General features: G+C 53.9%; 12 protein-coding genes across 12 annotated transcripts; 7 read left to right on the top strand and 5 right to left on the bottom strand.

Annotated features, from left to right (window-relative positions):
• Positions 1-19: 19 nt before the first annotated feature.
• Positions 20-1,114, top strand: MRX20 (Mrx20p; the record flags this gene model as incomplete). Its single annotated transcript, NM_211155.1, has 2 exons — positions 20-67; positions 128-1,114. The coding sequence occupies 2 exons, from the start codon at positions 20-22 to the stop codon at positions 1,112-1,114; spliced, it is 1,035 nt and encodes a 344-aa protein (NP_985800.1).
• A 90-nt stretch (positions 1,115-1,204) lies between these two features.
• On the bottom strand, positions 1,205-3,586 carry ADE57 (bifunctional aminoimidazole ribotide synthase/glycinamide ribotide synthase; the record flags this gene model as incomplete). The annotated part of the gene is made up of 1 exon (NM_211156.2): positions 1,205-3,586. The coding sequence occupies one exon, from the start codon at positions 3,584-3,586 to the stop codon at positions 1,205-1,207; it is 2,382 nt and encodes a 793-aa protein (NP_985801.2).
• Positions 3,587-3,973: 387 nt separating this feature from the next.
• MTO1 (tRNA modification protein MTO1) lies at positions 3,974-6,061 on the top strand (the record flags this gene model as incomplete). The annotated part of the gene is made up of 1 exon (NM_211157.2): positions 3,974-6,061. One exon carries the CDS (start codon positions 3,974-3,976, stop codon positions 6,059-6,061), a length of 2,088 nt encoding a protein of 695 aa, NP_985802.2.
• A 17-nt stretch (positions 6,062-6,078) lies between these two features.
• CNN1 (centromere-binding protein CNN1) lies at positions 6,079-6,987 on the bottom strand (the record flags this gene model as incomplete). The annotated part of the gene is made up of 1 exon (NM_211158.2): positions 6,079-6,987. One exon carries the CDS (start codon positions 6,985-6,987, stop codon positions 6,079-6,081), a length of 909 nt encoding a protein of 302 aa, NP_985803.2.
• A 165-nt stretch (positions 6,988-7,152) lies between these two features.
• On the top strand, positions 7,153-7,959 carry HAP2 (transcription activator HAP2; the record flags this gene model as incomplete). The annotated part of the gene is made up of 1 exon (NM_211159.1): positions 7,153-7,959. One exon carries the CDS (start codon positions 7,153-7,155, stop codon positions 7,957-7,959), a length of 807 nt encoding a protein of 268 aa, NP_985804.1.
• A 179-nt stretch (positions 7,960-8,138) lies between these two features.
• Positions 8,139-8,927, top strand: PRE4 (proteasome core particle subunit beta 7; the record flags this gene model as incomplete). Its single annotated transcript, NM_211160.1, has 1 exon — positions 8,139-8,927. The coding sequence occupies one exon, from the start codon at positions 8,139-8,141 to the stop codon at positions 8,925-8,927; it is 789 nt and encodes a 262-aa protein (NP_985805.1).
• A 260-nt stretch (positions 8,928-9,187) lies between these two features.
• On the top strand, positions 9,188-10,255 carry PDE1 (3',5'-cyclic-nucleotide phosphodiesterase PDE1; the record flags this gene model as incomplete). Its single annotated transcript, NM_211161.1, has 1 exon — positions 9,188-10,255. The coding sequence occupies one exon, from the start codon at positions 9,188-9,190 to the stop codon at positions 10,253-10,255; it is 1,068 nt and encodes a 355-aa protein (NP_985806.1).
• Positions 10,256-10,374: 119 nt separating this feature from the next.
• On the bottom strand, positions 10,375-10,734 carry KGD4 (alpha-ketoglutarate dehydrogenase subunit KGD4; the record flags this gene model as incomplete). Its single annotated transcript, NM_211162.1, has 1 exon — positions 10,375-10,734. One exon carries the CDS (start codon positions 10,732-10,734, stop codon positions 10,375-10,377), a length of 360 nt encoding a protein of 119 aa, NP_985807.1.
• A 493-nt stretch (positions 10,735-11,227) lies between these two features.
• Positions 11,228-11,731, top strand: BRR6 (Brr6p; the record flags this gene model as incomplete). The annotated part of the gene is made up of 1 exon (NM_211163.1): positions 11,228-11,731. The coding sequence occupies one exon, from the start codon at positions 11,228-11,230 to the stop codon at positions 11,729-11,731; it is 504 nt and encodes a 167-aa protein (NP_985808.1).
• An 11-nt stretch (positions 11,732-11,742) lies between these two features.
• AGOS_AFR262C (DXO/RAI1 family decapping nuclease) lies at positions 11,743-14,070 on the bottom strand (the record flags this gene model as incomplete). The annotated part of the gene is made up of 1 exon (NM_211164.1): positions 11,743-14,070. One exon carries the CDS (start codon positions 14,068-14,070, stop codon positions 11,743-11,745), a length of 2,328 nt encoding a protein of 775 aa, NP_985809.1.
• Positions 14,071-14,209: 139 nt separating this feature from the next.
• On the bottom strand, positions 14,210-15,340 carry AGOS_AFR263C (DXO/RAI1 family decapping nuclease; the record flags this gene model as incomplete). The annotated part of the gene is made up of 1 exon (NM_211165.1): positions 14,210-15,340. One exon carries the CDS (start codon positions 15,338-15,340, stop codon positions 14,210-14,212), a length of 1,131 nt encoding a protein of 376 aa, NP_985810.1.
• Positions 15,341-15,665: 325 nt separating this feature from the next.
• GUS1 (glutamate--tRNA ligase GUS1) lies at positions 15,666-17,789 on the top strand (the record flags this gene model as incomplete). Its single annotated transcript, NM_211166.2, has 1 exon — positions 15,666-17,789. One exon carries the CDS (start codon positions 15,666-15,668, stop codon positions 17,787-17,789), a length of 2,124 nt encoding a protein of 707 aa, NP_985811.2.
• Positions 17,790-17,880: the final 91 nt, after the last annotated feature.

Consider the following 17,880-nt stretch of genomic DNA (forward strand, 5'->3'; position numbering starts at 1 on the left):
TTCTACTAATTCGCCCAGAATGGCAGATGGTACTCAGGACGGAACCGAGGCATCATTGGTCGCTGAGGTATGTTTCGTTAGCTAAGAATGGGCAGTTAGAAACTAAGATACTAACGGAAGGAAACAGAGACACGGGGTTCGGTCATCAGTGATTGCAGGGGCGGCGGCCGCGGTGTTCCAGACGACGATGTCGCACCCGTTTGAGTTTCTGAAGACGGGGCAGCAGCTGCATCGCGCGCTACCGGGGGCTGCGGCGTTCAACATGCTGCACCCGTTCAAGTACTACTTCAGCGGGTGCGCTGCGCTGAATGTGGGGACGCTGCTGAAGACAGGGACGCGGTTTGCGACGTTCGAGCAGGCGTGTGTGTGGCTGCGGGACCCGGAGCACGCGGACCAGCCAATTGCGGGGCCGCGGCTGCTGCTGGCGGGTGCGATCACTGGCTTTCTGGAGAGTCTATGGGTTGTGCCGTTTGAGAGCATCAAGACTACGGCAGTGGAGAACGCGCTGGAGCTGTCTCGGCGAGTGCAGGGGGAGCCAGAAACGCGGGCGGCCGCTGTGTCGAAGGGTCCGGCGCCGAAGGCCACGTTCCACGCGGCGCGCCCGGTACAGACGGCGCACGAACGGTGGCTGCTGCACTACGAGCGGCAGCCATCGTCGCACTTTGCGGGCACCGTGCTTGAGATTTATCGTACGCGCGGCGTGCGCGGCTTCCTGCAGGGAGCGATGCCGACGATATTCCGCCAGTTGGGAAACTCTGTAGTGCGGTTCACTACGTACGCGTGGATAGTGCAGTCACTGTCGCCCCATAAGGCTCTGGACGAGTATCAAGCGTTTGCCGCGGGTGCGCTGTCGTCTGCCGCGGTGGTCGCGTTGACACAGCCCATCGACGTGATTAAAACCCGCATGCAGAGTAAAACGGCATGGTTCACGTACAAGAGCTCGCTTAACTGCGCATATCGCATCTTTGTTGAGGAGGGTTTCCGCTATATGTGGAAGGGGTGGGTTCCGCGGCTTTTCAAGGTCAGTCTCTCTGGGGGCATCTCATTTGGTGTGTACCAATACGTGGAGAATTTGGTGTTACTGTGGGAGCACGAGCGGTCTCTGGCACCATAGGCAAAGCCCAAAAGGGAGGGATAGCCACAGGCATCATCTTTGTTAAATAATGTACATACTATTCATCCTAAATCTTTAACATGTGTTGCCTTAATAGATATTTGAGGCATGGTCCACAATGCAACTGGCTTCGCCTTCTGGCCTTTCTACAAGGGTGCCGATCTCATATACTTTTTCACCTGCCTCCATCAATAAGTTCATCACCGCTGGAACATTCTCTCTCTGCACTATGGCTACCATACCGATACCCATATTGAAAGTCTTGAGAATGTCAGCAACTGGGACATTTCCTGCGCTACCTAGCCACTTGAATACAGCAGGAACCTCCCAAGCGCGCATATCAACCCTGGCTTGCAGGTGTTTCGGCAGGGCACGTGGAATATTCTCCACAAGGCCACCTCCAGTGATATGTGCAAGGCCGAGAAGCAATTGCTTCTTGATAGATGGCAGAAGCTGTTTCACGTAAATCCTAGTTGGTATTAGCATTGCCTGACCCAATGACATGGAAGCATCCCATGGACAAGTATCAGACCACAATTTCCCGGTGTGCTCCATGATTTTCCTAACAAGGGAGAATCCATTGGAATGGACACCGTCGGAAGCCAGTCCAAGTAGGACATCACCTGCTTTCATCTCGGCGATTTTCGGAAGCAGAGAGTTCTTGTACACTGCGCCGACAGCGGTACCATTGGTATCGTAGTGGCCTGGAGGATACATGCCTGGCATTTCAGAGGTCTCACCACCGACAAGTGCGCAACCGGCCTGGATACAGCCATCAGCTACACCAGATACAAATTCGGCTGCTGTTTGGACATCTAAACTACCAGTAGCGTAGTAGTCTAGGAAAAGCAGTGGCTCCGCTCCTTGCACGACTAGGTCATTGACATTCATAGCAACGAGGTCAATTCCAACAGAATTGTGTACGTTAGTCTCTTGTGCAATCAAGAGCTTAGTACCAACACCGTCCGTTGCAGCAACAAGTAATGCATCATCTGCGTTGTAACCTGCCGCCTTTAGATCAAAAAGCCCACCAAATCCGCCGATATCCGAATCGGCACCTGGCCTACTGGTTGACTTGACCTTGGCTTTGATTGTTTGAACTAGAAGGTTCCCATTGTCGACAGACACACCCGAGTCGGAGTAGGTTATGGACTTGTTCTGCGCAGCATCTCCGGTCTTGAAGGCACGGTGGGCAATGTCTTTCCTAAAGTACATGTTGTCGAAGTGGATACACCCAACAGCAAGGTAAGCCCCGTCCACTGCATCTCTCAGTGTGGCAGCCGCGGAAGAGGCCGCAAGAACACGGCCTCCAGCGGTGTATATCTTCTCACCTTCCTTTTTGGTACCAGCATGAAAGATGTAAGAGCCACTTGGAAGTCTCGACGAATCCACAGTTATCTCATCGCCGCTTTTGTAACTCTCTGGGTATCCGCCAGCAGCTAATACAACAGTAGTCGCGTATGTGTCAGGCTTAATACCGATATTGACAGAGTCTAACCGGTGTTCTGCAGCGGCCAAAAAAACCTCGGCCAAATCGGTCTCCTCAGAAAGTAGAGGTAGCACCGACTGTGTTTCAGGATCTCCGAAACGAACGTTGTATTCTAAAACTTTAGGACCATCCTTAGTCACGATAATACCAGTGAATAAGACACCAACAAATGGTAATCTGTCCTTTCTCATACCATCAATCGATGGCTTAATGATTTCCTTGTCAATTATCTCCAAGAGCGCAGGTGTCGCAATTGGAGCTGGGGCATAGGTACCCATACCTCCAGTATTGAGACCAGTGTCGTTTTCACCGATTCTTTTATGATCCTGAGCAGGTGGCAGATTGAAGAACTCGTGGCCATCAGATATCGTTAGGATCGATATTTCATCTCCCTCAAGGAATTCTTCAATGACCACGGAATCTCCAGCAGCGCCAAACTGCTTCTGTACCATAATCGCATCCAACGCCTCCACAGCTTCAGCCTTGGTGGTTGGGAGTAATACGCCCTTCCCAGCCGCAACACCATCTGCCTTAAGCACAATTCTGTAGTCAACTGCATCTATATGGGCCCGTGCCTCATCATAGTTATCGAAGTTTGCATAGCGTGCCGTCGGGATATCATGTCTTGCCATGAAATCCTTTGAAAAGGTCTTCGAACCTTCAAACACTGCAGCCTTCTGCGAAGGACCGAACACTGGGATACCCACCTTCTGGAATACATCTGTAACACCATCAATTAGGGGCTGCTCAGGCCCTGGCACAACTAGGGACACATCATTCGCAAGCGCAAAGTCCCGCAGTGCGCCGAAGTGCTGTTTGGATGTACCTAGGTCCGGCAAATTAATCACCTTGGTGCCCATGGTGGCCGTGCCACCGTTACCGGGTGCAACGTACACCTTCTCGACCGACGGTGATTGAGCAAGCCGCCATGCTAGAGCATGCTCCCGGCCACCGCTACCCAGTAGTAGAATGTTCATGGACATAATCTGTAATCTGTAGAGAGTAAGACTTCGGAGGCTTCCTATGATTCTTCCTTAGTCGAGCGTCTTCCAGAGTAGATCGCGGGGCTAAGTTAGTCCTACGTATTTAACTATCACCACAGTTCCAATTAAGAGCTTATTGCAATACGCTTGATATATTATTTGGATACTAAGACTGTATTAGATAACCACAGCTACATCGCGCCCTAGGGGATCTGCACTAGCCTGGGCATCAGGGAAGAGTCAAAAATGTGGTAAAATTTTTTCAGTATAATGAATGGCTCAGCAAGTAGCATACGCAAGTTAATCGCTGAAAAATACATCAAGGCTCGAGAGATGTGCTAGCGCCGCACTAAATCGTTACCCGGCGATGTTGAAAAATTTCCCCCGATGAGCTGCATGCTTACTATTAGATCCTGCGCTGACGCTGAACGTGATCTTCTTGTGTCTTTAAGGCTCAAAATGTTGCGTAGCGCGTATGGTTTTGCGACTTTACATTCTCGTGCAGTCCTCCAATGGCAAGGCCGCAGATCTATAATCCTAACCGCAGAACTGCAAAAGGCTTTGGAAGAGTTGCCCGATAGCGGTGTCGTGGTGATTGGAGGAGGGCATGCGGGGTGCGAGGCGTCGAGCGCCGCAGCTCGAGCAGGAGGTAAGGCTACCCTTGTTACGCCTTCCCTTGATAAAATTGGCACCTGCTCGTGTAACCCATCTATGGGGGGTATTGGTAAGGGCACGTTGCTGAGAGAGGTTGACGCGCTAGATGGTCTGGCGCCGAGAGTAACGGATTTAGCAGGCCTGCAGTTCAAGGTCTTGAATCGGAGCCGCGGAGCCGCAGTTTGGGGCCCCCGTGCACAGATTGACAGGAAAATTTATATGCGTGAGATGCAAAGGGTAATGACGAATTATCCTGGTCTGACGCTGTTGGAAGGCAGCGTGGATGACCTTGTAGTGGAAGAGAAGGAGGTAGCGGGGACTATCAGGAGGAGTATCAGAGGCGTAATTCTCCAGGACCAGCGGCTGTTACGGGCATCCAGGGTGGTACTAACCACGGGCACTTTCCTTGGCGCCGAGATTCACATCGGGTTACAGTCCTTTCCTGCCGGGAGGCTGGGCGAAGCGCCAACCTACGGTATAAGCAAGACTATGCGTGGACTCGATTTCATGATGGGAAGACTTAAAACTGGTACGCCAGCCCGCTTGGACAAGAATAGTATAGATTACACTGGAATGACTCGTGAATTTGGCGATGAGCCCCCGCATCCAATGAGTTATTTAAACAATAAGGTTGCAGCTGAAAGACAAGAAGTCTGTTTTGGCACGCACACCACGAAGGAGCTGCATGCTTATGTGGTATCTAATCTACATCAGAGCATTCATATTAAGGAGACTGTCAAAGGGCCGCGGTATTGTCCCTCCCTTGAGGCCAAAGTACTAAGGTTTCCGCATAAAGATTCCCACAGAATATGGCTGGAACCAGAAGGATGGGACAGTGAGGTTATTTATCCGAATGGTATTTCCAATTCGATGCCAGAGGACGTCCAGCATAGGATGCTACAGATGATACCAGGCCTCGCAAATGTGAAGATGTTGTATCCTGCTTATGGTGTAGAATATGACTATATTGATCCAAGAGAACTGAAACAGACACTAGAAACCAAACGGGTTGACGGTCTCTACCTGGCTGGGCAGATAAATGGCACCACGGGCTACGAGGAGGCATGTGCCCAGGGAATCGTAGCAGGTGCTAACGCGGGATTGGCGTCGGTTGGGAAATCGCCTCTAATAATTGGAAGACCCGACGCCTATGTGGGCGTCTTGATTGATGATCTGATCACAAAGGGTGTGGAGGAACCCTACCGCATGTTCACCACGCGCTCCGAGTTCAGATTGACGGTGCGTGCAGACAATGCGGACATGCGTCTGACAGACCTGGGCCATAGGGCAGGCGTCGTCGGCGATGAACGGTGGAAGACGTTTACAGAACACAGGGCCCTCTACAACGACATTCATGAAAAGCTTAACCACTACACATGCTCCAACACCCAATGGCACAAACTCTGCAATGAGGTGGTCCGCTCACCACAGAAAGGTGTATCTGCGTGGGAAATGTACAAATACTCCAACATCAACCTCGCGCTGCTGGCCGCCAGCGTCCCCGATCTCAACATTGACATCGGTAGTGTGCCCGTACATGTCATGCACAAGCTGGACGCGGAGGGCCGGTACGCCCCGTACCTGAAAAAGCAGCGCCAGCAAGTGCACGCGTACCAGGCCGACGAAAACATACGTCTTCCTGATAACATCGACTACAGCACGGTCCAGGGCATCAACACAGAGGGCCAGCTGCTGCTCAACCGCGTCAGGCCGCAGACGCTCGGCCAGGCACGCCGTATCCAGGGCATCACCCCCGTGGCGATGTTTGAGCTCTACAAGCTAGCCGCCAAGCGTGCGCCAAGAGCAGACCTCACAGCATAATCTATAGCATATATCTCTCAATCTCCGCCGAACAGCGCGCTCTCCATGCTGTTAAGCACTTCCAGCGGTAAATATCGTTGGCAAAGCCGGAACAGTTCCAGATTGCCCGCCGTGCCGCCCAGAACTCCATGATTGGCAAAAATGCGCACCAGCGCAGAACGGTCGACTACCACAGCGCCGTCCACCCGGCAAAGGTCTTGTGCCAAGGACTGCACAAGCTCCGCAGCCACCTGCTGCAGCCGCTCTAGCGCCTGCGCCCGCAGGTAGTAGCCGCCCTTATCTACAGTGGGCCCCACGAGGCGCCGCAGTAGCGACAGCGGCAGGCTCCGTGCCACGCTCCCCGCCTCTGCAGATCTCTCTGACGCACTTGCCTCGCTCTCCGCCTCTGACATCTCTCCGATATCGAGCTGCTCGTACCACTGCGGCGATGACGTGCCAGCGCCCGCGGCCGGACCTCCGGCCGCGGGCAAGTCCTGCATCATATCCGGCTCGCCCTCCAACGTTACGTCAGGAGCATCCTCCGATGCGCTCTGTATCACCACCGGCAGCGAGCTATTTAGCCGCCGCGCCTTCCTCTCGTAGCCGGGAGGCAAATTGCCGAATACATCCTGTGCCAGCCGCGCACCGCGCGCAATTTTGCCGCCCTGGCCCGCAGGATTACCGGCGTGCGCATCCGTCCCTGGCTCTGCCTGCGCAGAAGACGGAACTGGGCTCTCGCTGACGTTGACCAGCACGGAGCTTAATTCACGCAAATAATGCCTGAGTTTCTGCGGATCCCGTGTGAGCTCTATGCGGCGGCGCGTGCTCGGTGGCTGCCATCCAGGGGTTGACGCGAGAAACGCCTCCTCCCGAAGCCGGCGCTTCTCCTCGGCGTTTTCCTTGACGGGCGTGCGCTCCACTGTGCTTGAAAGGTCCTCTCTGCTCATGTGAACGTCTCAGCCTGCGCGGGCTCGTCCCGCTAAGCGCACGCGCGAGATACGTAAAGCGCCATATAAGTTTTTCTGACCAATAGGAAACGAGGACACAACCTTCTACCACATACACTGAAAAAGAGTAGCAATCACCAGTATAGTCAGCGTTGTCCGGGCGTTATGATTGGCTACGAAGCTGGCGAGCCAGAGGTTGTTACTAGCGAAGCTGAAAGGGATTACCCGCCACTAGACTCCGGGTTAGCGCACTACACGCCCCGTGATGCAGCGGTATCGCAGCGGCGTGACACACCCCGCATAGACGCGGCCGAGCTCCACGGTAGCTCTCCTGCCCGGCACCAGGGCACACATGGCGGCCCGCTGGAGGCGGTGCTGAAGGTGCCCGCGGAGCCGCACGCAGACATGTTCCTCTATGAGCAGCCTGCAGCGGGGCTGAGTAGCGCCCCGGCAGGTGACGACGCATCCGTGGATGGCGAGCCGCCCCGCGTAGGCCGCGACGGCATACTGCATGGCCGCGGGCCGTTCTTCGAGGGCGCCGGTCTGGACTTCACCAGCACGGACCAGGTGGCGCTCGAAAGCATGGCCGCGGCAGACCCGGCGGAGCAGCCGTTCTACGTCAACGCAAAGCAGTACTACCGCATCCTCAAGCGCCGGTACGCGCGCGCGAAGCTCGAAGAGAATCTCAAAATCTCGCGCGAGCGCCGGCCATACCTGCATGAGTCCCGCCACAAGCACGCGATGCGGAGGCCGCGCGGCCAGGGCGGCCGCTTCTTGACGGCTGCGGAGATAGACGAGCTGAAGAAGCAGGAGCTGGCGCAATCCAAGGCGAAGTCCCCTGCCAAGGACACCGCCGACGACCGGCCCAAGTCTCCAGACACCTCCTACCCTCCGCATAAGATACAGCCGCAGCCGCCTGGCGGCGCTGTAGATAAGCAACAGGTGGCGGACGCAGCTCCCTCCCGTACCTGATCTAGCATTTCTGCGCTGTACATATAGCTTCGCCGGTTTGGGCGAGGTGCTTATAAGCATTACATAATCACGAAGGTTTACCCGGCTTTGACAACTTGTAGAAACACTCCTCCTACAAGTACTGCAGAAGCTGGAGCTCTTTTGCCACCCTGACTGGCGCCGTAGGATACAGCGCAACCATGAATCACGATCCGTTCGAATGGGGCAGACCTCTGGATAGCCACTATGGCGCGTACAATGCGGCGATCGCGAACGCCGGGCCCAGTCAGCACACGCAGCAGCCGATCGTTACCGGCACATCTGTCATTGCCATGAAGTACAACAACGGCACGATCATTGCGGCGGATCGGCTGGGATCGTACGGTTCGCTGCTGCGGTTTACCGATATGGATCGGTTGTTTGCAGTTGGCGAGAGCACGGTGGTCGGTGTCTCTGGCGACGTCTCGGACATGCAATACCTACAGCGCCTGCTCCAGGACATGGAGATCGAGAACAACTACGACAACAGCCACGCAGACGGCGCGGAAGCGCTCAAGCCGAGCTATATTTTTGAGTACCTTGCCTCGCTCATGTACCAGCGCCGCTCAAAGCTGAACCCGCTCTGGAACGCCATCATCGTCGCCGGCGTCGAGGACGGCCAGGCCTTCCTGCGTTATGTGGACCTCAAGGGCGTCAAGTACTCCGCCCCAAGCTTGGCTACTGGCTTTGGCGCCCATATGGCCATTCCTCTCATGCGTAAAGTCGCAGATGCCGAAAAAGACGTCGCCGGCGTCGACCTCTCAATTGCGCGAGCGACTATCCTGGAGTCCATGAAGGTGTTATTCTACCGCGATGCGCGTAGTTCCCGTCGCTTCTCGCTTGCCATCATCGACAATGATGCCGGTGTCAGCATGGAGCAACTGGAAGTGGAAAACATGACCTGGGGGTTCGCCAAGGATATTCGGGGCTATGGCACCCAGAATGTCTGAGTACCGGCGCGCAAGCGCCGCACCTGTATACTATCTTGTCGCGGCTGCTCGCCAACCGCTGGCTACTCACATACATATCAAGATGCATAATCAATCTGCTCATGAACGCACCTCTGTTTTGTGGATACTCTTCTCGCGCGTATTCCTGAGTACGCTGGAGTGCAAAAAAGAGCCACTTTGAAACAACAACGAGTCGCAGCTAGGGCGATATCGGAGTAAGCCGAGCACACCACTTCAATTGGACTTATTGAGAGTGCACGATGGGTGGATTTGAGCTGACGGTCCTTGGAAGCTGTGGGGGGCCGTGGGAGAGCGGCACGCAGTCGTTCATGTTGAAGCCAAGAGGGTCTACGAACTATGGTTACGTGTGTGTAGATGCTGGTTCTGGACTGAAGCAGCTTATAGAGCTAGCAGCGGCCCAAGACCCGAATGCGGAGGTCGAAAGCTTTTACAAACGTGATTTCGAACCGGTGGCGGCGTACCACAGCGAGAGGGCAACAGCGAACCCGGGGCTGGGCACACTTAGTGCACGTACGGCGGAACATTTCAGAACGGAGCTGGTTGCTGTGCAGCGCGGCGCGGCGCTGTACCATGAGATTGGAGAGGTATTTGTGACACATCCGCACCTGGACCACGTTATAGCACTGGCACTGAACTCGCCGATGGCTGGGATCCGCGAGAAACGCGTGCTGGGGTTACCCTTCACCATACAAGCGTTGCGCAAGCATATATTTAATGATAAAGTATGGCCTGATCTGCTGGGGCCGCGTGATCCTGTGTTCGAGCTAGAGGCGATGGAGCCTGTAAAACCACACGTTAGCTCCATAGTGCCGCACTGGACTATAACACCCTTCCCTGTGAGTCATGGGGTCACAGTACGGGAACGTGAACCATTCTACAGTACAGGGTTCTTGTTCCGAGATCTCAACGGCGGAGATATGCTGCTTATCATCGGTGATCTGGAGTCTGATCGATGCTCAGGCAAGGACCATCTGGCGCGCATATGGAAGTACTTGGCGCGCACCGGCCCGCTGGCACTACTCCGCGGGATTGTTATAGAATGCTCAACTGCAGACCTTGAAGATGAGGCCTACCTATACGGACATATGTCCCCGCAACATATTGTCTACGAGTTGCAACAGCTACGACAGGCGTACAATAGGCCACTGGATGGGCTATCAATAATTATAACGCATACCAAAATGGAATGCATAGACGAAGATCCTCGTCTGCTAATTCTTCGAGACCTTAGACAAAAAAGTGCAGAGGCTAACCTCGGGCGTATCGACTTTTCAGTGGCGGTTCGGGGCTATACCCACTTCATGTAGAGGCACCCAATTCGCCTCCCGAAACATGAGCAAATGATTAAATAATATTATCTAATGATATAATAGTTGGGCTAAAGTGCGGGATCGTGGCTCCAGCGGCACCGCGCAATTCGCTAGCATCAGTAGATCCCGCCCTGGTTAATGCACTCCATCTCGGCGTCCTCAAGCGGCCGCGTGCGGTAGCGTGCAGGAAGGTCCAGAACCGATGATAGCTCGCCCTCTTGTAGTTCGCGCTGACGGAACTCGTAGCGTGAGCCGTTGACGCCAGCCTGTGGCTTTGTGTAGCGCACCACGCGGAACGGAGTGAGCTTGCTCAAGTACTCTGCAACGGACACGCACTCGGGTGATCCAGGAGCCAGACCCCCGCTAGTGCATGGATGCGGGCCGGCTTCGCCGCGCGCTACCGCAGGGTGTCTCCCCCCCACAAACCGGATCATAGGCACGTACGCCCGTGCTAGTCTTACTGCGCTCTGTTGCATCTCGTTCCGAATCTCTTGTCTTTCAGCGTGAATTACCCCTGGGCCCTTGATAGCAACTCCCAATGTTGGCCTCTGGCTACTAGCTAATTTTGAAGTGGTGGGCGTCGACAGGAACTTCGATACTGCCTCTGAGATCTTTCTTAGGAAGGACAACGCGCTTGATGTGCCGAGCAAACGAAAGCAATTTGTGTATTTGAATACCAGAGAACGTCACGTTGGCTCTCAACTCCTACCTAATTACTGAGAACGCCAATGTGCCTCCTGCACTGGCCGGGTGGTCAGTCCGCAGTGTTAGACTTGGCTCACGGGGAACTTCCCTTATGCCGAGCACCTGCTCGGGCCCGATCTGATCCGATTTAGTTACCCGACCATAGAACGTTACCCGACTTGTGCGGCGATGTTGATGGCAGTATCCGGGAACCCGCCCACGCTCGGAAGAGGGCGCTTAAGCTAGCCACTCTCCGCATGTGCCTGGTAGCGTCAGGTGTACGAGATGGGGGAACATAACCATGTGGCCTACCGCGGAAACGGCGCGCCATTCCCAAGGGCCAATATCAGGCACCCCATCGACTATGTCCAGGTAGTATTTAATGGCTGCATAGCATTCGGAGCTCTCTTCCTACTCGCACGCTTCGTACAGCTGGTGCAATACGACGTGCAACTGCAGCGGGCGCAGCAGCATCTCGAAGACGCATTTACTATCCAGCAATGCGCAAAGTACTATGAAGAAAACAGATGCGGGGGACAAAAACAGCCGCCGGCACTCGCAGAGCGCTGTGCACGGTGGGCCCAATGTATGGCGCTGGATGCGCACCCGACGTCAGACGCGTCCGTCCGGCTATGGGCGCGCACACTGGCTTCCACACTGAATGAGTTCACAGAGCAGGTATCGCTGCGCACAGTTATCGTGCTGCTGGTATGCACCCTGTCGGTTATCCTCGCGGCAAACTTCGCGTTCGGCACATACAGAGTCTATTACGTACAACAAAGGACATAACTACGGCACTCTTATGTACTATTGAGCGACCGCCGCCACTCGCGGAACCAACCAGGAATAATATCGTCCCCATTCGCGAGGTCTTCGTCGTGCAGCTGGCGCAGACGTAAAGCACCATGCGAGCAGGAGAGCCTGTACAGCTTGAAGTCGTCTTCAGGGCCCCGCGGAAGCTCACATAGCCACTTCGTAAGAGCACCATACCACTCTATTGCGTCCACACATACATTGGAATATTCCGTGCCCTTTAACAGGTGTGGGATCTCTGACGTACTGAACTCCTCGACGCTCTTCAGGACGAATTTCTCATCCCGGAATCCAATAATAACCCTGTTTATGCCCACCAGAAAGCATTGCAGCCAAGAAGAGAAAAGTTTCTCTGAGAAGTTCCGGTTCTTCTGACACACCTTCAGCTCCACGTAGTGCTTCAGGTTGTCGCCCGTAGGCTCGCGGAAGTCAATGATGCCGTCGATCTCAGCTCCGAGCACCAGCTTGTGCTCCCCGACGCCGGTTCTCATCACAGTCCTGTATTGCGGACCGTTGCGGACGACCTGTTTGCCGCGGCTCTCCAGAACCTCGCGCGGAGTTTCGGCCACCGGACGGTCCAGGAGCGCCATGCGCTCGAATTTGTATCCGCTGTAATACGCAAGGTACGCCCAACTCTCCCGCGGAGACGTCGGGAACTCAAGCTTCTTGCGTGCCGCACGAATGAAGAGCTGCCCGTCGAAGCTCATCACGTACATGTCCACGTCCGTGGCGTGACCTCCAAACGCACAATGGATCAGCCGCTTCACCTGCCCCCTGAACGCGATGATGTCCGCGTTGACTTTTTTGCTCTTCCGCCGCTCGTACTCCATCAGCGTCTGTAACAGGCCGTGCAGCGATCCTGTGTCATCTTCCGCCTCTGCCTGCTCGTCTTGGAACTTCCGCGCGCCCGCGGAAAGATCGATATGTTTCTCGATGTCGGCGTCGGGCAAATAGTAATACGACAGGTTTGAGTCGTCCATGACTTTAAGCTCTCCGCTCACATTCGTAGAGTAGTACCCCAACTCCTCCGGTGGCCAGAATATCATGCTTCCCCACGGAGAGAGCTCTGACTCAATTACCATATCTCGGGATCTCTGCAACAATCGAGCAACGGAAGTTAATGTACCTGAAACAGAGGTTCTTGGTGATGCAGACCAGCAGTTACGTAAACTCAAAGTGTAGGGCTCGAAAACGTCTATACGCCCATCGCCTAATACATGGTGTGGTTGTTTTAAGGATTGCCGCCATTCGCGGAACCAACCAGGAATAAAGTCGTCAACAGCTCTGATATCGTTGTCGTACCCCCATGTGCAGTCCTGCGCCATTAGTATTCCAAGGGAACGAGAAACGTTCAGCTTGTAGACACAGAAGTCATCTGCACGTCGCTTGAAAAAGCGAGACAAATTCTTCAAAATCTCACCATACCAATTCATCACCGAGTTACAGTCGTTGCGTAGCGCTGAGGTCTCGAACAGCTGCAGAATCTCCATCGTCCTATATTCCTGGACGTCCACCAGCTTGAAGCTGTCATCCCGGAATCCAATAGTAATTCTGTCGATGCCTACCACAAAGCAGTGCAGCCATACAAAGAAAAGCCTTCTGTCGAGGTCCCAGCGTTCCTTACAAACCCCCAGCTCCACGTAGTGCTTGAGATTGCCGCCCTTAAGCTCCTTGGATGCCAAGATCCCGTCAGCCTCGACCCCGATCACCATCTTATGCTCCCCGACGCCGGCTCTCGCCACATTCATGTATTGCGGCCCGTTGCGGACGACCTGCTTGCTCCAAAACGGCAGCTCGTAACTCGAATTAATCGTCATGGAAGGCGATCTGCCCTCCTCCTGCATACGCTTCCCGCAGCTACAAATTTTGCCCCGATTCTCATATCTGAGCGGGCAGTGCTTCTTCTGTACCGCACGAATGAATATCTGTCCGTCGAAGTTCCTCACGTAAATATCTACATGCGCAGAGGGACCTCCCAATAAGGGATAGATCAGATGCTTCAGGTGCTCGCCGGACGCAATGAAGTCCGCGTCAATCTTTTTGCCATTGCGCCGCTCGTACTCCATCAACATATATAAAAGCCCGTGTAGCGATCCTGCGTCATCTTCCGACTGCGCCTGCTCTTCTTGTAGCTCCGGCTTCCACACAAGCGGGTCGGTGTTCTTGTCGATGTGCGCGTCAGAAAATAAATAATGCGACAAGTTCGGGTCTTCCATGATTCTCAACCTGTTGGGCGGAGAATCAGAGTAGTACCCATCCGGCTTCTTGAACAAAGAGCGATGTTGCGAGTTACTCCACACCGATATAGTTGTCATTTCCCTCGATGCATGTTGCAACGAGATGATGAACTTGCTTGGTGCCTGAAGTAGAGATTATTTAATGCAGAACATAAATTACATAAGCCCCTGCGGCTAGATGCCCTAAAGACGCCTGCTGCGGGATGCACACAGCCTATTAACTACCGTGTGATTTACTGAGCGACCGCCTCCACTCGCGGAACCAACCAGGAATAATATCGTCCCCATTCGCGAGGTCTTCGTCGTGCAGCTGGCGCAGATGTAAAGCACCACGCGAGCAGGAGAGCCTGTATAGCTTGAAGTCGTCTTCGGGGCCCCGCGGAAGCTCACATAGCCACTTCGTAAGAGCACCATACCACTTTATCGCGTCCACACACGCGTTGCGCAGTCCCGTGGACTTGAGCAGCAGCGGGATCTCGGACGTACTGAACTCCTCGACGCTCTTCAGGACGAATTTCTCATCCCGGAATCCAATAATAACCCTGTTGATGCCCACCAGAAAGCACTGCAGCCACACAGAGAAAAGTTTTTGCTCGAAGTTGGTTGCGTCTTTGAGCGTCTGCACCTTCTTGGCCACCTTCAGCTCCACGTAGTGCTTCAGGTTGTCGCCCGTAGGCTCGCGGAAGTCAAAGATGCCGTCGACCTCAGCCCCGAGCACCAGCTTGTGCTCCCCGACGCCGGTCCTCACCACAGTCTTGTATTGCGGGCCGTTGCGGACGACCTGTTTGCCGCGGCTCTCCAGAACCTCGCGCGGAGTTTCGGCCACCGGACGGTCCAGGAGCGCCATGCGCTCGAATTTGTATCCGCTGTAATACGCAAGGTACGCCCAACTCTCCCGCGGAGACGTCGGGAACTCAAGCTTCTTGCGTGCCGCACGAATGAAGAGCTGCCCGTCGAAGCTCATCACGTACATGTCCACGTCCGTGGCGTGACCTCCAAACGCACAATGGATCAGCCGCTTCACCTGCCCCCTGAACGCGATGATGTCCGCGTTGACTTTTTTGCTCTTCCGCCGCTCGTACTCCATCAGCGTCTGTAACAGGCCGTGCAGCGATCCTGTGTCATCTTCCGCCTCTGCCTGCTCGTCTTGGAACTTCCGCGCGCCCGCGGAAAGATCGATATGTTTCTCGATGTCGGCGTCGGGCAAATAGTAATACGACAGGTTTGATTCGTCCATGACTTTAAGCTCTCCACCCACATTAGTAGAGTAGTACCCCAACTCCTTAGGCTGCTTGAGCGCTGTAGTTGCCAGCCGCCTCTGCAGAAGCAGCTCCGATTCAAATACCATTTTCTGTGATTCTTGTTGCGATGAAGTAATGAACGTCGATGTCCCCGTAACTAAATATTTCTTTAAATGCAGGACAGATTTTACATAAGCTGAACGAGCAAGGCTGGAATTCAGCTAACCTCATGCCGCCTGATACACGTGGCCTACTGCTACCATGTGAGCACAAGAACTGACACCAGAGAGCAGGCGTACCTCTAACGGAGGTTTCCCTCATTCCAGCAACCGTGTGAGTGGATGAACTTGGGCCTGCCAGTTAAAAAAATTTTAATTACGCAGCTGACGCTCAGGATTTACACATCAGTCGCAGAACCTACGACTTAGAGCTATGTCTTCCACTTTGATCATTGCTGCTAAGTCACCGGCAGTTGCTTATGCAGAGCTAATTGCAGCTCGCGCTGTGAACGAGGCGAAGCAGGACGCTGTGGCCATCCAGTTTACGGAGGGGAAGGAAGCCGCGGCAGCGTCGTTCGACGGGGAATCGCAGAATGCGCTTGAAAGAATGGTGGAGAAGTACCCAGACGTGCTCGGATCCGTACCCGAGGAGGCTGCGTGGTGGATAGCATATGCCAGAACGGATCTTGTTGTCAAGGACTTCAAGAAGCTGTCCGGATCGCTAGAGAAGCTGGACGCGCACTTGAACCTGCGGACGTTTGTGCTGGGCGGCATGCAGCCCACAGTTGCGGACGTCGCGGTGTGGGGCGCTCTGCGCTCCAATGGACCTGTGGGCTCGATTATCAAGAACAAGGTGTACGTGAACGTGTCGCGCTGGTACACCACGTTGGAGCTGATCCCTGCGTTTGGGGGAGCGCACGAGTTCCTGGCTAAGAGCTTGAAGGAGCTAAAGGCTGCGGGAAACGTAAACAAGAAGAAGGAGACACACAAGGCGAACTTTGAGATTGACTTGCCGGATGCCAAGATCGGCGAGGTTGTGACCCGTTTCCCACCAGAGCCCTCTGGATACCTGCACATCGGACACGCGAAGGCGGCGCTGTTGAACCAGTATTTTGCACAGGCATACAAAGGTAAGTTGATCATCAGGTTCGACGACACCAACCCGTCCAAGGAAAGGGTTGAGTTCCAGGACTCTATCTTGGAGGACCTGGAGCTACTGGGCATCAAGGGTGACAGAATTACCCACTCCTCCGACTACTTCCAGGAGATGTACGATTACTGTGTGCAAATGATCAAGGAGGGCAAGGCCTACTGTGATGACACTCCTACCGAACGCATGCGTGAAGAGCGTATGGAAGGGATTGCCTCTGCGAGAAGAGAGCGTTCGGTTGAAGAAAACTTGAAGATTTTCACGGAGGAGATGAAAAACGGTACCGAGGAGGGTTTAAAGAACTGTGTTCGTGCCAAGATTGACTACGCAGCCCTAAACAAGACACTAAGAGACCCTGTCCTTTACAGATGCAACTTGACCCCACATCACCGCACCGGTACCGCTTGGAAGATCTACCCCACATACGACTTCTGTGTTCCAATTGTGGATGCGCTAGAAGGTGTCACCCATGCTCTACGTACGATTGAATACAGAGACCGCAATGCTCAGTACGAGTGGATGTTGAATGCCCTAAAGTTGAGAAAGGTTCACATCTGGGACTTTGCGCGTGTGAACTTTGTTCGGACGCTGTTGTCCAAGAGAAAGCTACAATGGCTGGTTGACAAGCAGGTTGTCTCCAACTGGGATGACCCTAGATTCCCAACTGTAAGAGGTGTGAGAAGACGCGGTATGACCATTGAGGGTCTTCGCAACTTCGTGCTATCCCAGGGCCCTTCCAGAAATGTTATTAACCTGGAATGGAACCTCATCTGGGCATTCAACAAGAAGGTCATTGACCCAATTGCTCCAAGACACACGGTGGTCACTAACCCGGTTAAACTTCATTTGAATGGTGCTGATGTTCCTCAGACGCCTCTAACGGAAATGAAACCAAAACACAAAAAGAACCCAGCCGTTGGCGAGAAGAAGGTCATCTATTACAAGGATGTTCTAATTGGCGCTGAGGATGCTGCGATGCTTGCGGCTGGTGAAGAGGTTACATTGATGGACTGGGGTAATGCTATTATCAGAGGGAAGAATGACGATGGGTCCTTGACCGCGGACTTGAACTTGGAAGGTGATTTCAAGAAGACCAAGTTCAAATTAACTTGGTTGGCAGACACCTCAGACACCGTTCCTGTGGACTTGGTTGACTTTGACCACTTGATCAGCAAGGACAGACTAGAGGAAGAGGATAACTTTGAAGACTTCCTCACCCCGGAGACGGAATTCCACACGACAGCCATCGCAGACTTGAATGTCAAGGATATGAAGGTTGGTGATGTTATTCAGTTCGAAAGAACCGGGTATTATAGACTAGACACCGTTGGATCCGGCGACAAACCTTTTGTCTTCTTCACTATTCCAGATGGTAAGGCTGTCAACAAGTACGGTGCTAAGAAATGAGGGCGTATATCCTTTTATGGCATATAGATAATATATATGTATGTATATACACCACCTTTCTGTGGAAACCTGGATACCAAGTACAGTTACG

This window comes from Eremothecium gossypii, chromosome VI, assembly GCF_000091025.4.
Source record: "Eremothecium gossypii ATCC 10895 chromosome VI, complete sequence".
In the NCBI taxonomy this organism is placed as follows: domain Eukaryota; kingdom Fungi; phylum Ascomycota; class Saccharomycetes; order Saccharomycetales; family Saccharomycetaceae; genus Eremothecium; species Eremothecium gossypii.